Source organism: Mytilinidion resinicola, assembly GCF_010093595.1.
Source record: "Mytilinidion resinicola strain CBS 304.34 unplaced genomic scaffold BDZ99scaffold_5, whole genome shotgun sequence".
In the NCBI taxonomy this organism is placed as follows: Eukaryota; Fungi; Ascomycota; class Dothideomycetes; order Mytilinidiales; family Mytilinidiaceae; genus Mytilinidion; species Mytilinidion resinicola.
Window position 1 is genome coordinate 1,536,302 of NW_022985441.1, and position 18,585 is coordinate 1,554,886.

Consider the following 18,585-nt stretch of genomic DNA (forward strand, 5'->3'; position numbering starts at 1 on the left):
CCTCACTGTAAGGCAGACTTCCAAGGAGGGACATACTTCAAGGCGCGCAAAGACTGGCATAAAAGCAAACTAACTCACTTATCACCACATTTAGAACTGTCCGGTTTGTCTGCGAAAGTTTGATACCTACATCATAACATATGTACACTCTGGATGCAGGAGACTCGAAAAAACTGAGGATAAAGGAGACTGAAAAGGTGGTATAATTATCGAGGCAATACTCAAGAAAGACATACGAAGGAAACACACGCTTGGTACATATAGACCAAACCCACAAAACGCAGCCCTACACAAATAGTCCGCCGGTAGGGAAAGGCGGGATATCGAATCCAACGCAAGCACAAGGGCCCTCCCTCTAGCCTCTTTCCAACACCTTTTCTTCTTTCCAACAACTGCTACTCAAGAGATGATCGACGACGGTGGCGCGTACGTAACGGCTGTGTAAGGCCAAAAAGATAAGACATGTTCCGAATAACACCAGCCCGCCAATCGGGTACGAAATGAACTCCCCAAAGCCCGCCCAGTTTCATGAAAAAATGATCTTCGTCTGTTTTCGACCAATTCTTGTTGCCTGTCTATGTGCATTTGCCGTCTACTGCCCTATATTGCTCATCCTCCCGTGCAGTGGGCGTTGGATAGGTTGCGCGTACTTCGATACTGGGACCATGTCGTTTGGGAGCTCCTGCTCGTTGACGCTCTCGTTGTCGAGCTCGATGATCTTAGTCGGGACGTCAGGGATGTCGTCCTGCTTGTACGGTTGCAGGCTATGCCTGTCTGGGGTTGTCGAAGCGCTAGCCATCGACATTGATGTACTTGATCGGTTGTGGATCAGGTCTGGAGTAGGAGGGATGCTCGAGTTGCGGTTGGGATGCAGATAAGAATCCTCCTCTCCAAAGTCACTGCCCCGGCTAGAATGACGCTCGTGACCGTCCAAGGAGGCTGAGGATTGGCGCTTACGCCTCTCGCTGTGGTTGTCGTCTTCACTGTCCGCTTTTTGGGCGAGTTGCAGACCCTCCACGGCTGCAGCGCATTGCTCCGAGATGTTTCGGATGATGTATGCAATGGCGTCGGTCTTGTCCCGGAGATGCCTGTCAGCAACATCTGCCATGCTGAGAGTAGAGAAGCGCTTCCGCGAGACGGGGCTATTGAGTAGACGAGACTCCATGTCGGGTGAGACATCTTCGCCTTCGAGATGCTTGCCATCAACAGTGCTTGCGCGGCTGAAAGCTCGGGACGAGACGCGAGATTCTACGCCGGAAACACCGCGGATCGTACCAACTTCAGAAGCATCCTTCGCATCTGGATGCTCATACTCCTCTTCGGCCTCCTCTGGAACGTCTTCGAAACCTTCCTCAATGTAGCTCGTCAGCTCTGGGGTGGTGTTGAGTGACTTGACAATGTGCTCCATGTGGTGAGTCTGTCCGTCAATCAATGCGCGAAGGTGAAGCACCACACGCTGAGCCTCATCCCTCTGTCGTTGGATGGTGCTGTTAGTGTGTTGGAGAGCAGAAAGATCCTTCTTATTGCGCTTCCTCTCACGCTCAAGCTCCTCGGCAATTTCTTGCTGCAGGACCAAGGCCTCCAGGGCATCGTCACGCTGCTTCTCGGTTCCGGAAAGACGGACGGTGAGGCGGGCAGTGTCATCCTTCTGTTGATCAATAAGACCAGTAAGGCGACGGTTCTCGCGCTTGTGGCTCTCAATCTTAATCTTGAGGTCCTGGGTCTCCTTGGTGAGTTGCTCAGCGAATGCCTGGAACTTAAGGAATTGCTGCTTCCAGCTCTCCAACTCCTCAACCAAAAAGTTGTTCCGCTTGGAGATCTTGGAAACCTCGGTGTCCATGCGAGTCTTGAGATTGATGAAGTCTTGCCATGCCTCCATCGCATCGCGAGAGTATTGGTTACGCTCACGAACAATCTCGTTAAGATGCCTCATCGAGACCTTGGTCATCAGTGGCTTCTTGACTGAGCCACCAAAAATAGCCTTGACTCCGGTGTTACGACCCTATAGTGCAAGGTTAGCTTCTCCGTAATTGCAATGTTGGGGCTTCAGCACGAACCAATTTCTCGCACACGTGGTCCATGACCGTCATAACGGCATCCTGATTCCACCAGTCTGGGTCCTGGATGCTCTCCACCTCACCACGCATCACGATAATTTGACCAGCTGGGATCAACTTTCCGCCTCCGTATGCGGAACGCAGATGCTGTGGAACGCCAGTTGGTGCTACCTCCCCATTAAGGGCCTGAGTGAGACGGTTGATCATCTTGGTTCGCTGGCCAGGGCTGAGAGCAGTCGGGGGGCTGGACGTCAGCACGAAGTTCCGGTCCAAGTCGACGACCAATGCATCGGTAGGGGCGGTGAACAGGGTGCGGCACTCGGCGGTGATACCAAGAATGTAAGGGCCAGGTTCCTGTACCAAGTCCTTGACGTGGCGTGCATGAACCACAGGAACGTACAGACCGCTCCATTCGTACACACGCACGGAGAAACGAACGGTTTCCGCAGCGATGGTGAGCATTGCTGGGTAGTGGCTCACGAAAATGATGCGTCGTGTCGGTGAAACGGCGGCCTCAAGCACACCTACAATGTTGGGGATGGACAGGCACATGAAGAGCGGCCACATGGCGAAGTTCTGGAATCCAGTGGGCGAAGACGGGAACTGATAGCACAGAGCATAGTCCTTCATGTCGATACGCACGAGATCATTGAGTCTAGGAGCTGGGAAACTCAGGATTCGGGAAACCTCCTCTGCATGGAACAGATTGGTAGCCTTATTCCAGTGGATCCACATGCCGCGGAGGTAGTCGCCGAGCAAATTGTACAGCGGGTACCTGGAGAGGAAGCTCAAGCAGTAGGGAATCCAGTATGTCTCCTCGGTGGTGTCGAAGAAGTCGGGCTCGGTACGCTTGCGAAGATCGCGGATCGTCTCAGCTCTCTTCTCGTCGGCCCTGGACCAGACGCGGAGGGCAATTCCGTACAGAGTGTGGGACGAGTCTTGCTGGAGAACGAAGGAATGGTGAACGCAATGCGGCTGGCTCTTCCCAGTGCAGATCTCGACATCATGGGGAAAGCAGGCCTAGTAACATGAGCTTCTATGCTACAGACAACATGGGCTAAGAAATGAGACACCAACCTTCATAGCCGCATGGAGCGACCTTGCAATCTCATTGTCTTGCTCAAGTCGAGGGCTGCTTCCAAGAATCTCTGGAAGCCAGAAAGTACCAACAGCTCCCTTCATGTGGCCAATCTTGCCCTGGCTGGGCGACGGTGCCTTGACCCATTGAGACGGCTCTCTTCCAACACCACATACCATATAGGCGTGGGTCAGAGTCTTGGGTGTTCGCTGGCCAGGCTTGATGGTGAGGGTCGACGGCAGCGGCTGGGTGATTCGAGAATGCAGCGAGGAAGTCCTGCTGGGGATGATGAGGCTGTTGTCGCCCTGGTCCCGCGTGGGAGGGCGCTCGCCGGTGCGAGGACGAAGGCTGAGAGAAGGCGCCATAGTAGAAACGAGGGTATGGAACTGGACGATACTTGGTTGACGTGCTGGTTCAGCTACTGCGAGGCGGGCGGCAGCAAAAGGACAATAGCAACAAGCACCAGCTTTACGTCGACGCGTAAAGGGACAATTAGAAAGAAAGAGAAGCACCTGCGGGCAACGTCTCAGCCGGCAATTGAGGCGACACGGAGGTCACGATGCTGGAGCAGGCCGTGGACTGGCACGAGAAGAACGGAGGGCTGGAGGAGAGGGGATGGGGCGCAATTGAGGGTAGGCTGCTTGGTGAAGCTTGGGGGAGGGCCTCTGAGTGGCTAGTGCCATGCGCCAGTTTCGGCTCGAGGACGTGAAATGAGAACGGACAAGGGCCGCCCTGCAGCAGCACCCGCCGGGGGTTCCTGGTGGTGTCGGCGCTGATATGGCCTGGCCGAAGACTGCCGGCTGCGCTGTGCCCTGAGCCCCCAGGCACGCGCGATTCGGTGCGCCGTGATTGCGGTCCCAGCAGTTCCAAACCATCAGTGAACGACTTCTCCACCACCACCAATCGCAGTGCCTCGCCAATGTCGCATGCTGAACTACACGGCGCAAACCATCGCGAGTGTGATGGGCGAGTCGAGCAAACGACGTGCAGCTGCATTACCTGCGGGCACGCGGGGCGGGGATCGGGATCGGCTTGTGTTGGATGCGATGCTCAGAGGCGTGATACCGAATTGGAGCGGCATCTGCACGGTGCTGCAAGAGTCGACTAGGCCCATCCCAGGCCCGTCGCTTCCAGCAGTCCCGGGCGTGCTGCGGGCGTCGACTTGTGCGTGTGTGGGCGCTGGCGAATGGGCGGTTTTCCCCATGCGAAGTGCCCCTGATCATCGCTCGGCGTTGGGGCCCGCATCCAGAGCGCGCTGTGCCTCTCACGCCTCAAAGCGGCGCTCCCGTCACGGCCGCCGTGCTCGGTCATGGAGCTGCTGTGGAGGAGGCAGTCGGCGGCGACCCGCTGCCGTGCAGGCGGCACTAACAGGACTCGTTGCGCTCGTCTGCGCTCGTCTGCTCGCACGGGGACCAGAGATGCCACCTTCGCGCGGCGCCGTACCGGCGTGGCGTCTTGACTTACGTACCGTGGGTGACTGCTCAGATGTGAAACGCCCGCTGGCGGGAGGATGCAGCAGTGCGGGTCGCAGAGGCCGGCCCTCGCTGCGCTGGGAACGTGGTTCGGAAGTTTGAAAGATCGATAGACGTGAGCTAGCGGCCCACCTGAGGAATTCGGCATCCCGATCTGGCTTTATTCGATGCCAGCCCACCTCGCATCACGAAGGAGTCGCGAGGATGCCCTTGGAGACGGTGCTGGCGATGTGCGAGATTCACCACCACCAACAACCCTTACTGCAGCCACGGTCCTGCCTTCCCCGGTCCCGCGGTCCCATCCCGTCCCTGCGACGGCACTTCCGGCTCGAGTTCCAGGCTTGGCGCGATTTGCCCCCACTGAAGTTGGAAAACTCGGCAGGGTTCAACACGCATCAGGAGCATAAATCGCCGTGGCCGGACACCGCGACCAGCCAGCCTCACGTTGCACCACCGTACGGCATCGGGACCGGCTGAGATCGAGGCTTTTCAACCAACCGTTGTGCCCAAGAAGCAGTCCATCGCTGGCAGTGTCTGAGCCCTCTCGCCGCCGCGTTTCCATCCCTCCACGCCGACCCAACGCCCTGCGCCCAAGTCGGCCACGCTGTGAATGGTGGAAGGCGATTAATTGCTCAGCTCCTCTCCACCCCCGACCCTGCACTGGCCCCCGATCCGCGCTGCACTCTGCGTCGCCTGCATCCCGAGATCTTGCAAAGACTCCACCAGACGCCCGCCCGCGCCGACATGGCCGACCAGCCGCTGTTGAGTGCCCTGTGCAGCATCTGGTACGTTGCAAGCGTGCTTTGATATGACGCCTTACACCACCGCTCCCTTACTGTAGAAGCTAACCTGCCCAAGCAACAACAACCCTCCCAAGTACCGGTGTCCAGGGTGCTCTGCCAGAACGTGCTCGCTCCCGTGCTACAAGCGGCATCAGCAGCGGGCACAGTGCGATGGCAAGCGGGATCCGACCAAATATGTCAAGAAGAACAAGCTACACACGGCTGCTGGCGTTGACCATGACTACAATTTCATTGCCGGCATCGAGCGAGGACTCGACAAGGTCGACAGACTAATGGAAGAGAGCAGCATTGGCGCTGTTAACCGAAGTACCAAACTCCCAGGTAGGAATAGTAATTTTGAAAAACGCATTCAAGAGGCAGGAGTCATCATCGATAGGGCTCCTGCTGGGATGAGCAGGGAGAAGAACAATCGCACGCGTATATCCAATAAGAGGTATGCTAAATTTCCACCCTCTCACTGCCGTCACCTAACAAAATGATAGGGGCAAACACCTTATCTGGACAGTGGAGTGGATACACGAGGATGAACGACGTCAACTAGGCGAGCTCTCTGAGAACGTGGCACTCTCTGAAGCCTATAAAACCCTAGTAACGCAGCCGCCACATCCCTCGAAGAAACGCAAATTAGGACCAGAAGTTGACACGGCCGGCTCTAAACAACGAAGTGATCAGCAAGACCCTGATGCAGATTCGAAAGAAACAGAGCTGAAATCTGAGCCAATCGAGGAATCCGACCCCCAGCACCCCGGAGCACCATCCGAAACTGGAGCAATACCATCCATAGCTGGAGCAATACCAACCGAAGACCGCTTAATCGGATCGCACGATCTGTCCCGCCAGTCCGGCAAAGCTTACTTCTATCTTGTGAAACCGCATACCTCCAGCAACCGGCGTGTCCTCGTTCCCCTCACCGCGGACCAACAGTTGTCCACATGTTTACAGAACCGCGTCGTTTTCGAGTTCCCAACCATCCAGATCCTCTCCACGCCACCGGAGTCGCTCCCGCCCCAATTCCAGCTCGATAGTGACTATCTCGAGCAGGAGCGCAGGGAGCAGCTGGAACTCGGAGAGCTGCTGGCGTTGGTCAAGCCACTGGACGGCATGCCGATCGATGGTGATGTGAAGACCGAAACCGGTACGACCAGCATCGCCGGCCTCGATGATAAGAAGATCTTGGAGGTGCTACGGCGGGACCTGGGGACCCGTTTCTAGTGTGGCACTGAGGCATGCTGCTGTCAGGCGTGTAACGGTGGTGAGTGGATGCAAACGCACCTAGATGACGTACAGTTGCAGCACCGCATCCACACATCACGGTCATGTGGTTGACGATACCGATTGCACTGCAGCTTTTACCGCGCAGTTGCATGATAAGTACATGTACTTGTGGTTGATGAACAGCTGTACATCTAAGCGACAGAGGTCCAGCCACGCCATGGTTTGTGGCGAGCTGGAGTATGCGATAGCCGCTGCTTTGAGCTGGCTGGTGTGTTGGCGTAGCGCGATCGGCCCTGCATGCGCTACATCTAGGTAGGTAGATAAGCTTCCCGAGGCGGGGCGAGGAGCCTGGAAGCTTCATGCCACTGCCGACACCGATGATCAGACGTGTATCTTGAGGATGGTGCAGCGCAGAGACTCTAGGCGTGTTGGAGATATGGCTCTTTGAGTGCGTATATTTGGGAGGGTGCTAGTACAGCATCGACAATAGAAGTCAGCTACATTCAACCTCAAGCATTTCGCTTTCACAAGAGCTTCTTAGACGTCATATCTCATTAACCCACAGCTACCTGTTCTCACCAGTATCGATAAGCAACCTATGCGCGGGGTAGCCATCGTGTCTTTGCTGCTTGAGTAGCCAATCGTATCGAATGTACCTTTGTAGATCTAGTGACAGAAACAGTCTCATGGTCCATTCTGTGTCTAAACATCATTCGAGAAGTCTTCAACCCATTAGGAACGGATATAAACACTTCGATGATTGTAGATTTTCCCTCGGGTAGCATTCAAGTCAAATTCTGGTTCCAAATGAATATTGGATATGACTAATGATACTGAACTCAGGATTCTATACATTCTACATACGTCACACTTCTTTTGATCTGACTGTCTAAATACAGTAATTCATAACCGGCTGAAATTTCTTGAATCTTGAGTATGGTAAGATGGCTTCAGTGCTTATTTAAAGTCTCGTTTTGAAGGAGACGTCAAAGGACCCACCAACCTCAACCGCGTTCTTCCTTCACTAAGCCAAACAACTACGTCCTGCAAAGTAGACGCTTGAAGCAAACCCCCAGGCCCAAAAAAAGCCGAGCAAGGTCACTAGATCTTGATTTAAACAGGTTGCGTAAAAATGCTCATTCCACAATCACGCTCTCAACATCCCTCTCCCTTCGCATTTTTACAACCCCCACCCCTTCATGATCCCAAGCACATAAGCCTCCCCAATAACCCCAAACCCGCCTCCCCTCTCCCCACCCTCCTCACCCAACCCTCTCACCACAAACGGCGCCTCACCCCCCTCAAGCACACAAACCCAACCTCCCCCAACCTCCGTCTCAAACGGCACACGCCCACAGTAACCCCCTGTCGCAACCACACAAACGCTCGCCCACGACACTCCGTAAACCGCCGAATCCGTAACCAGCTTCCCACCCACCCACCCACCCCATCCACCCCCTCCTCATCCATCCACCCCGCTATTCTCATCCTCGAACGCATCAGACACGCCGCCGCCCCTCACCATCCAAGTCTCGAAATCCTCACACCGCGCTTCTAGGCGGCACTTCCGTGTACCGAATCGGGGAGATTCGTCATCAGGGTCTGCGAGAAGGCTTCCAGCCTCCCCTTCTCCCCGTCTACCCGTCTACATGTGATTGTTAGGGATCGGAGAGCTCCGCCGCTTCCCGTTCTCTGATACGCGGTAGGGTCTGTGCCGGCCGCGCGCGCGCGCGCCGTCATGTTCTCAGGTAGCGACGCTACTCGAGGGTCGAAACTGGTGTAGGAGGCCCCCAGGGTGTAGAAGAGAGAGAGAGAGGCGGACTCGGGGTTTGGAATGAGGGAGACGGTGCGGCGTGGTGCGTTGTGATGGGAGATGGTGGGTGTGCCGGGCTGGAGGGGTCTAGGGTACGGATTTCTTGGTGGGGTTCGGAGAGGGGGGGCGGAGCGGATGTCATGATGGTTGTGTGTTGCTTGGTTGGTAGAGAAGTAGGCGGAGGTTGAGATGGACGAAAGGAAAGCTGAGGGGGACTTTGTGCGGGGGGTGGCTAACGGAATGGCGCTTCCTTGTGCTTTCTTCTTCAGAGGAAGTAGGACCGTCTGAGAAGCGACGGCTGTAGGTGCATTCAGGTTTGGGTAGGTTATGGAGCTAATTGTGGAAAGGCTGTGAAGTTGAAGAAGGACCCTAGCGGGCCTAGTGGAAGTAATGTTGAGCCCAGCTTCGCGTATCCGAGACGGTGAAAGGCGAGCATGAATATTTCCCTGAAGCTTCACACGGTTGAAGCATCCCCGTGGTTACCTTTGCAGGCTCCAAACAGAGACAGTTCAAGTGTCCAATTCTCGACGTGCTGGAAATGCCGTGCGAGACTTAGTCTATATCACAGTATCATCTTCGAATCCCTTCACTGTGAGGACCACTAGCGATTATTGCTCGGAACACACGTAGTCCAATTTAACCTCGCCGTCCTCTCTCCAAATCCCCGTTTGTGCAACAGCCTAGGGCCCCTACCGTCAACCTCTTTCTATTCCTCCATCTGGCTTCCATAATCCGGAGAACCCTGACTCGGCACCCAGTCAGACTAATCTACCAAGTGGCGAGCCGCCCTGGCAGTCTTGAAATCCAAGGGGTGTCGCAGTGCCACCATGGGCAGGCTCCGAGCCACGCAGCGTCAGAGGCTTATGCACATAGGAAAGCTTGTTGTATTACCCCGGAACAAGGTTCTTCGGCAGTTTCGTCTGAGCGGGGTTTGGGGATGTTGCGGACAAATAGTGGGAGTTGAGAGGGACGAGTATATATATGAGACGGAGTAGTTGTGAGGAATAGAAGGAAGGTTCGAGAGCCAAGGCGGAGTGGTTACTTTTTTCCAAGATGTGATGTACGGAATTAGCCAGAGTGTGTGTAAGATGATGGCAGGACGCATATTCTCCATCCTCACCCCGCTCTGCAACTGCAAGATCACACAATCTCACGCCACATACACACTCGTGCAGCATTCTCAAGTTCTGCATGTCGCTAAAGTGAAACCGTGTCGCTGACGAACATTCGAGGAGATCGAGGCTGCTGTAGGGGTTGCTGGGTGCCTGGTCGATATTAGCATGCTGGTATAGGGCTGGAGGGATTCAGCGCGGGGCAAGCAGGGTCCTGTTGCTGCGAGCGGGGTTCGCTCTTTGATATGACGTATACCCAGATCATACTCGGATGCCGGAGGATATTGGAAGGCGAAACGATAGTGTGGATACGGCACGCTGAAAGCAGAATGATGTCAAGGTCAGACGGAACGATTTTTAAGCCGTGGTGAGGTTATTTAGTGATTGGACTAGGGCGGTCATGCGTCATTACCGGGGTGGATGTGTCTGGATTGAATGAGGTGCATAATTGAATCTGAACCACTTGAATAAGTGAAGCGAAGTCACCACGAAACGCCAAATCAACATTTCGTCTTGGACATCTACCACATTGGTATCTTTTGGCTAGCGATTGTGACTGAGGACAAGCGAGGTGATGTGATAAGTTGACTGCAGGATGACAGTCTGATCGAGGCTGATAGAAACGATTAGACTTGATTTGAACTGGTATAGAGCAAAAAAAGAATGACTTTCGCTGACCAAAAGCAGGCTTCTTGTCTCGGCTCCGCGTTTTGACTCTTGAGCTGATACTTATAGACAGGGAACGTATATAATAATGTAGCAGTAGAGCGGTACCTTCCGGTGACTAGTGAAGCAAAAGAAATGAAGAAGTTGTCGAAATCGCTATAAGGCTTCGCATATAGTGTTGAACATGGTACTAGGGACCTCACAAAAGGGTACTAGGATAGACCTTGTTTCAGCGAGACGAATCTGATCAGATATGCAAGCAGTCACCAGTCAGCGCACCATCCGGTCGTTCGGAAAGCCCCAGTGGTGATCTTCTGAAAGACGAGACGTGCTCGACAAGGGCTCCGGAACGAAAGGTGGTCAGATAACGGTGCTTGACGTGCCAATTGATAACCATTGACAGTCTCTCGTATGTACAAGGATGAGGCAATACGAGAGTGATTCATGCGGCTGAATGAAAATGAAAGCGGCAGCAGGTTCCGTAGTGCGAAAGTTGTTTTTGGAGAATTCAACGCTTTGAGACAGTTCAAGCAGGATCAAGATGTATCAGCCAGGGACTCCTTAGAGGACAAAGGAGCCTGCAGTGAGGCATGGATGGGAAATCGCGGCAACAAGTAGTATGCGCCCCGCATGACTCTCAGACCACATTACCCCCTGTGCTCTGCAGCGGTTGAGGCGTGTGGATGCTGGGGTTTACGTTGGCCCAACTGGGTGAGGAGGGTCAGGTTTGCTTTTGAAATATGGACAAGAACGTGTTAGAAGGGCGATATCTGGCAACGGTTAAGGTCCGTGAGCAATAGCTGTGAAACCTCAACGCATGGCATGCAGAGGGTGGCAAGTAGTGGTACAGCATGCTTGACAGCCCCAGGCAGCGATTGTACGACAAGATCGACGTCCGACACACTCCATACCACGTACTCGGTCTAAAGAGTGGATCGTGAAGTTGAGGCCGATGTTTTGCCAGGACAACTACCTACATATTTGGCCTGGCGGTGGGCGTTACCAATGGCGACGGAGTGGCACTGTGGCACCTCTGCGAGCCGCAAGTCGTACGACGGGCGTTCTTTAGCAGTTTGTAGCCTCTGCAGAATAGCACAGCAGGGGAGTCTAGGTGTGGTACTAGAATTCGTAGTGGCGCACGCCCTGCGGCAAAGGAGCTGGCGGGTGGTTCCTTGGTTGCGTAAGAAAAGGGGTCTCTGCCGGAGGCTGGGGCTGGCAGCTGGCCATCAGCCACGCGAGAGGGCAGATCTCCCTACAACGGTGCGCGCTGGAGGGGATTGCAGCGTTTCGACGGCGAGTGTCCGGCACAGGGCAGCTGAAGCCAGACCACTCGAGCTGGATGGCGTGCCATACAGAGGTACCAAAGCAGACATGCTCTCGGACAGGCCGCCGACGTCCAACAGCACCATCAGATGCCAACACCAGGGGCAGCTGCAGCGTGTCACTGTGCTAAGCAGGGAGCCTGCGTTCGCGGTCGCCTCAAAATGTGGAGGCTGGGATGGCCGTTGATGAAACACGCCTCTAAGCCGCAGCGGGATAGCGGATCGGAGGAGTTGTCACGCGAGGCATCGTGGGATTTGCCGCGATTCATGGCGCGATAGAACGACTCGCAAAGTTACGTTCGCGGTGCTGCTATCGACGCTCTGGGCCGTCGTCCCGCGCCGGAGTGGGAGGGGAGGAGTTGGAGATCCAGACGAAGACGCTCACGATGCAGGGTGTCTGTAAGCTGCATGAGAAGAGCGGTGCTGCTCCCAGGAGAAAAGCGTTTCTGCACGACCAATTTCCTCAGCAGCGGATCGGCAGAGCGCACCTGGGTAGTTATGTATGCTATGTCAGTGGAGCAGAATTGTGCTGGAATGAGGCGCGGACGAGCTGCGATGTGATGTCTCTGCTGCCAATCTCCTCGGCGTGTGGCATCCATCGGGAGCGCACTCGCCCGCTGTGCGCCGTAGGACAATCCTCAGCGTCGAGGAGGCATCACGCTGCGAACACGCCGCGGGTGAATGTCTGTCTGGAGCGCATCTATTGCAGCACAGCACAACAACAAAACGCGTCGCGATCACGCCCGCAGCGCCCACCACCCACGACCCTGCCACAGCGGCCGGCGCAGGGGCATCTCCAGCATCTTGCGCAGCCTAGCCGCTCCACCGTCGCCCATGCTTGGCGGCTTTTCCGCGCCCACGCAGCCAGCAGCTCTCCTATCACCTCTGTTACCCCTGGAACTAGTTAGCCCCCGAGCAGCGTGCACTATCCCTCCTCCGCAACGGTGCCTGCGCGCGCCCATCGCTCGCAAAAAAACATCGTCGCCCTCGGCCTGCACTCCTCATACTTACATTCACTCCTCCCGCCCGCCATCCTCTCTGCCGCATAGTGCTGTTACGGCCCGGCTGCTCTCCCGCCTACAGCCAGCGTCCACGTTGCGCGTCGCTTCACCAACCATTTCGCATGCCCAGCCACAACTCTCCCCACCCACCTACCTGCGACCCGGCAATTCTCCCACGGCACCCAGCTGCTTAACCAGAGCACCCAAGGAACCATTGCGCACGCCCCTCCACCGCCCAAGAGCGGCCGCCTGCCCGCCCACATGGCATCCTCACCTCCCGGGTCTCCAGCTGGCGGGATCCAGCGCCCCATGTCTGCCATGATCCGCCCGAACCGCAGCTCAAGTCGCATGAGCATGAGCAGCAAGCACGGCGGCGGCGGCAGTCGCGCGTCTGACGAGGACGGCAAGACTGCAGTGAAAGTCGGTAGGTTGGCGCGTATACACATGCACCCTTCCCCGCGACGAGCATCAACAACTGACGTCTAATGCAGCTGTCCGCGTCCGACCTCCACTTAAACCCTCAGATCCAGGCTACGAGCTCGTGCCCCAGCGATTCCGCGCCTCGACATGTGCTACCGCCACCGAAACAAATCTCACCGTCGAATCCGCCCAGGGCAAGAAGTTGTTTGTGTTTGATCGCGTCTTCGGCGAGGACACCGACCAAGAAGGCGTGTGGGAGTACCTCTGCGAGAGCGTAAACTCTTTCGTGCAGGGCTACAATGTCTCCATCCTGGCCTACGGGCAATCGGGCGCTGGAAAGTCCTATACCATGGGTACCACCGGACCCGCCGAGCAAGCCGATCCAAAAATCATGGGTATGGCCCATTTCGAATCTCTTGGCCTTTCTCTCTTGGCCTATCCATCTTCGACTCTCATAGTCTCTGCGCAGCACTACGCCATGGTTGTGAATGTCCGCTAACGACCCTTCAGGTGTCATTCCTCGAGCTGCGGATTTGCTGTTCGAGAAACTCACAGGAAGACCGGCCGGACGCAGGCCCGGTACAGGGCTTCGTGCCCCGTCCAGATACTCCACAGTTGGCCTTCCAGCCGCGTCGAATCTCTCAAAGCCTGCAGACAAGAGCTGGCAGTTGAAGGCCACCTATGTTGAGGTACTGTTTTCCAATCAAGGCACGCGGCGTACATCTAACCTGTATTAGATATACAATGAGCAGCTACGAGATCTTCTGGTCCCCGAGCATGTTCCTATGCACGAACGCACCACAGTGTCCATACGAGAGGATACTAAAGGCAGGATCCTTCTGACAGGACTCACCCAAATTACCATCAACTCAGTCGAGGACTTGCTCAACGCACTGAATTTCGGTTCCTCTATCCGACAGACAGACGCGACGGCTGTTAATGCTAAATCCTCCCGTTCACATGCGGTATTCTCCCTGAATCTTATCCAGAAAAAGAGCTCCACTGCACCCACTTCCGCCCGAGAAAAGCGATTTTCGGTACCAATTGAGGCCATGTCCGGTGGTAACGAGAACTGGGTCACGGTGGACAGCAAGCTCCATTTCGTCGATCTGGCTGGGAGTGAGCGGTTGAAGAACACGCAAGCCCTCGGAGATCGAGCGAAGGAAGGGATTTCGATCAATGCTGGTCTTGCCAGTCTAGGGAAAGTTATCTCGCAGCTGTCGTCCCGAGCAGCTGGATCACACGTTTCCTACCGCGATTCGAGACTCACCCGGCTCCTTCAGGACTCTCTCGGAGGTAACGCCATCACATATATGGTGGCATGTGTGAATCCCGTCGAATTCCATCTCAGCGAGACACTGAACACTGTCCAATATGCGCAGCGAGCCAGAGCTATTCAAAGCAAGCCGCAAATCCAGCAAACCTCCGACGACAGTGACAAACAAGCAACAATCGAGCGGTTACGGGCAGAAGTGTCTTTTCTGCGTGATCAGATCCGATTGTCCGAGAGGACAGAAAGAAAGAAGAATGCTCCCCAAGAGAGGGCCGAACGGCAGAACGAACGCGAAGCCGATCTCCAGAACCAGCTGTTGGATATGCAGGAGAACTTTTCAAAGCTTAGTAACCGTCACGCAAAGCTCATCTCTGAAATCTCGAAAGTTCGCGAAGGCGGCAACTCCGAAGACACGCCGACCCTCAAGGATACGATAGGCGACAACGCGCTAGAGAGGCTGAAACGGTCCAGCTCGTTTGCTGAAGCTGTGGAGCAGGTAGTGTTGGAATACGAACGGACTATCCAGTCTTTGGAGGCAAACCTGTCTAATACTAGGAGTTCTTTGTCCAACAACGAAAGTTCATTGCTCGAAAGGGAGACGAAGATCGCGTACCTGGAGAGCCATGCCCAACAGCTTCAGGCTAGAATCCAGAAATCTGCGGATCGTGAAGCAAACAACGAGCAATATCTGCGCGACCTCGAGGCTAGAGTAGATGGTGTGATATCTGGGGAAGAGAAGAGCAGTACTGTTATTCAAGAGCTCCGGAAAGAGCTGGCGAGAACTAAGGAGAATGAGGCTAGCTGTGAGGAGTACATTTCTACGCTCGAAGAGCGGCTCGCAGAGGCGGATCAGGACCATGAGATGATGCAAAGAGAGATTGATCGCCTAACACACGTTGTTGAACGCCAGCGAAGCATAGGGAAGCTCGACAATCTGCTCTACGAGCTAGATGACATCCGCCGCACCGACGCCAACGACACCGAATCGCTTGTAAACGGGCACTCGAAGAAAGATAGCGACCCATTCCTCGAGAAGAGGTCTTCCGTCGGGAGCAGTACTAGGCAGCTGAATGGCCATGTCGAGTCAATCGAAGAGGAGGATCTCGAGCGACCAACGTCTGCCGGAGCCTCTGAATCTCACGCCGTTGATGGGGAGCGAACCGAGGACCACGAGCACGAGCAAACCGAAAGCTTAGCCCCTACGGAGTTGAACGATCTAACTCAAAGCCCGGCGCAATCAAAATTCGTTGCCGACAAGCTTGAAAATGTCACGCAGGAGCTTTTCGATCTGCGCATGGAGCACGAAACTACTGTCGTGGATTTTGAAAAGCTCGCCAATAAGTACCAGGAAGCACTGCGAACTTTGGCTGCACTACAGGATACTGTGGATGAAGCGCGCCACCGTACACCTTCCTCTACATCATCTCGACCATCATCTTTTTTAGCGGACGCGGGGGTGAACGGGCTAAGAGAAGCAGACGGACAACCGTCATCCTCGCGGACCTTGTCATCGGAATTGTCCTTGCTTGGGGAGTCTACTGGTGCCTCCAATATGGAGGACGACTCGTTCAACACAGCCGACACATCTGATGCTGAGACAGCGCAAGTTAACGCCGGTTTTGCGGACCACTCGGAGGCGCAGGACGAGGCCACACTGGCTCAGGAGATGGAGATGTTGAAGAGATTGCATGCAGAGAAGGAGCAGCGTGTTGCAGAGCTCAATCGCAGCTATGAGGAGCTACACGAGAAACACCAAGACACCCTTGACTACGTCGAGGAGCTGAAGTCCGAAGTTCAGAAGGCCCAGATGGCTCGCCCGTCTTCACCTACGATACAGATTATCCGTCGCAAGTCGAGCCAGAACGTCGTTGCTACTGATCGGGCGAATCGTTCGTTTGCGTCGCTTCGTAATCTGGCCCTCGAGAACTTCGAAGATCAGCCCGACGTTATCCAGAATTTCGAAGTGAACCTCAACGCCATCATGACAGAACTCCACTCACGTTCAGAGCGTGTCACAGCACTGGAGAACGAGGTTGCATCAGTGCGCAAAGAAATGGAGAGCAAGATGAAGTTCATTAGTGGCCTTCAGAAGGAACGGTCCAGCTTGAAAGCATCTTCCCCACTGGACATCTCTGTCGTGTCTTCCATGCGCGATCAGTTATTGCAGAGTGAGGGCCAGATCGAAGCGCTCAAGGAAAGCCACTCTAGCCGGGAACAAGAATTGCAGAATCAGGTTGAGAGCCTCAGGTCTTCTCTACGGGCTCACAACTTACCGGAAGAGCCCGCGTCCCCGATGCCCGGCCAATTTGTCGAGACACCCGCCCCAGAGGCATCCCGAGAATTAGGATCTGCCAACGCCGAGAGCCATCAGAAGCAAATCATCGAACTCCAGGAAGAAGTTCAAAAGTGGCAATCCAAGCACGACGCTAGCGTGCAATCTATGAAGCAGTCCGAAAGGGACCTTCAGGAAACCATCCGAAATTTGGAGACTGAGATGCGTAACATGCAGGCTCAGAATGTGGCACTGGAGGAGCAATCGGGAGCGCAACATGGAGAAGTTGTGGCCAACCTGCAACAGGAGATCGACCATCACAAATCTAAAGCTGCTAGCAATGCAGCTCGTCTTGCCGAACTCGAGCAGTCCCACGCCAACATCATCAAGCAGGTTGAGGAGGACTCCAACTCAAGGGAACTCACCGAGAAAGAGTTGCGTACACACCGGTCTTTGGTGTCGAACCTAGAGAACCAGCTTGAGGAGCACAAGTCTGCCATGGCTATCAACCAGCAAAGCCTCGAATCCATGAAGGAGTCTCATGCGAATCAGCTAATCGCTGTTCAAAATGAGTCGAATGAGAAGCTTGCAGCTCAATTGAGCGAGCATGCTGCCGCCACTGCTGCGCTCAAGGAGGAGCTAGCGAAGGCGCAGTCTCAACACCAGGACAGCACATACATCATTCAGACAGAGCTCGAGAAGGCCCAGGGAACATTGACCAACCTTCTGGCGGCTGCTTCCAAGGTATTGAACGAGGACACAGATGCGGACAGGCTCCAGTCTCACCTTGAATCACTTGTGGAAGGCAGAAAGACTCTCCTCGCTCAATACGAGCAAGCCTCTAAAGACTTGGAGGCTGCTCGGGCCGAGCTTTCAACCGCGGCAGCTAATGTCACTGCTTTGGAAAGTGCAGTTGGGGAACTCAAGTCTATCAATGCAGATACCTTGAAGGAGCTTGAGAAGGTCAGTGAGAAGGAGAAGAAGAGCTCTAACTTAGTACAAGAGCTGGAAGACCAACTCAGCCAGAACTGGGATCAGCATGAGATGGCCAACAATAGGCTTTCCGCACTCCAGACCGAACGTCAAGTTCAGTACGAGGGGATCAATCAAGCAAAGCATGAACTAGAGCGACAATTGGACGAAGCTCAGGCGAGAATCGCACTGCTCGAGTCCCAGCTTGGAGATACAAAGCGCAATTCGCAACACCGCGAGTCTCTGGACCCCAGGGATGCCTCTCTTCAGCGATCGAATTCTGCAAACTCCAACCTCCGAAAGAGCGCGTCTCACACTTCTCTACCATCACCTCCACCAGCGATTCCCCTGCCGCCGCTCCCAGGAAGCCCTCCACCAACTGGTGTCAATGCTCCTTCACCGCCTACATCTCGTCACCAGAGCAAAGACATCGCACATGCGCAGCTAGTTGAAGATCAGGAGGCCCGCATTCGAACCATAGAGAAGCATCTATTCGCCGAGAAGCAGCTTACTGCTACCCTCGAAGATGCCTTGACTGACCTCGAGTCGTCTAGCACGAAGACGAAGGCGGAGATGGAGTCATGGAAGAAGAAGTGCAACACACTAGAAGAAGAGGTTGTTGCCATGAGGAAAGAGCGTAGCCTCGCCCGCCACTCGCTGCAAGCAGTTGAGGAAGAACGAAGCGCTAGATTGCGTGTTGAAGCCGAACGTGCCCACCTTGAGGCTCGAATGGCAACTCTGAGCAAGAACCAGAACAAGAAGAAGTCGAAGGGCACACTCAACTGCTTCTAGTTGGATCTGCAGCACAAACTTGACGGCGCTCTGAGACGGAGCAAATCAGATCTCCAAACGATACATCTCACCCCTTTTTGCACACGTTCACGACACCGACCTTTTTTTCGGATTCTTTGGCGCTATTCGGACGACGGAACACTGTTTCATACCCCCATACAACATACTTTTTGCTTCTTGCCTTCTTTGCACATCTTCCGGTTGCAAACATGTCGTTACGTAGACGATCTGAAACGATGCTTTTGGACCAGTTCATACCCTCCAACCTGTTTTCCAATGCTGGCGAGGAAATTATGGTCAAATCGAAACGGAAAAGC

The 18,585-nt window shown here is 54.8% G+C and overlaps 5 protein-coding genes across 5 annotated transcripts; 3 read left to right on the forward strand and 2 right to left on the reverse strand.

Annotated features, from left to right (window-relative positions):
• Nucleotides 1–232: 232 nt before the first annotated feature.
• On the reverse strand, nt 233–3,580 carry BDZ99DRAFT_254353 (uncharacterized protein). The gene is made up of 3 exons (XM_033713722.1): nt 3,135–3,580; nt 2,058–3,077; nt 233–2,002 (listed from the first exon to the last, which is right to left on the reverse strand). The coding sequence occupies exons 1-3, from the start codon at nt 3,498–3,500 to the stop codon at nt 593–595; spliced, it is 2,796 nt and encodes a 931-aa protein (XP_033580310.1). The 5' UTR covers nt 3,501–3,580; the 3' UTR covers nt 233–592.
• Nucleotides 3,581–5,351: 1,771 nt separating this feature from the next.
• BDZ99DRAFT_556893 (uncharacterized protein) lies at nt 5,352–6,922 on the forward strand (the record flags this gene model as incomplete). The annotated part of the gene is made up of 3 exons (XM_033727189.1): nt 5,352–5,392; nt 5,466–5,843; nt 5,893–6,922. 3 exons carry the CDS (start codon nt 5,352–5,354, stop codon nt 6,620–6,622), a joined length of 1,149 nt encoding a protein of 382 aa, XP_033580311.1. The 3' UTR covers nt 6,623–6,922.
• A 1,257-nt stretch (nt 6,923–8,179) lies between these two features.
• On the reverse strand, nt 8,180–9,815 carry BDZ99DRAFT_517618 (uncharacterized protein; the record flags this gene model as incomplete). The annotated part of the gene is made up of 3 exons (XM_033725195.1): nt 8,180–8,736; nt 9,664–9,703; nt 9,807–9,815. The coding sequence occupies 3 exons, from the start codon at nt 9,813–9,815 to the stop codon at nt 8,180–8,182; spliced, it is 606 nt and encodes a 201-aa protein (XP_033580312.1).
• Nucleotides 9,816–10,942: 1,127 nt separating this feature from the next.
• On the forward strand, nt 10,943–11,850 carry BDZ99DRAFT_254389 (uncharacterized protein). The gene has a single exon (XM_033713723.1). It carries the CDS (start codon nt 11,222–11,224, stop codon nt 11,723–11,725), a length of 504 nt encoding a protein of 167 aa, XP_033580313.1. The 5' UTR covers nt 10,943–11,221; the 3' UTR covers nt 11,726–11,850.
• A 950-nt stretch (nt 11,851–12,800) lies between these two features.
• BDZ99DRAFT_517619 (kinesin family protein-like protein) lies at nt 12,801–18,268 on the forward strand (the record flags this gene model as incomplete). The annotated part of the gene is made up of 4 exons (XM_033725196.1): nt 12,801–12,963; nt 13,031–13,354; nt 13,470–13,648; nt 13,697–18,268. The coding sequence occupies 4 exons, from the start codon at nt 12,801–12,803 to the stop codon at nt 18,266–18,268; spliced, it is 5,238 nt and encodes a 1,745-aa protein (XP_033580314.1).
• Nucleotides 18,269–18,585: the final 317 nt, after the last annotated feature.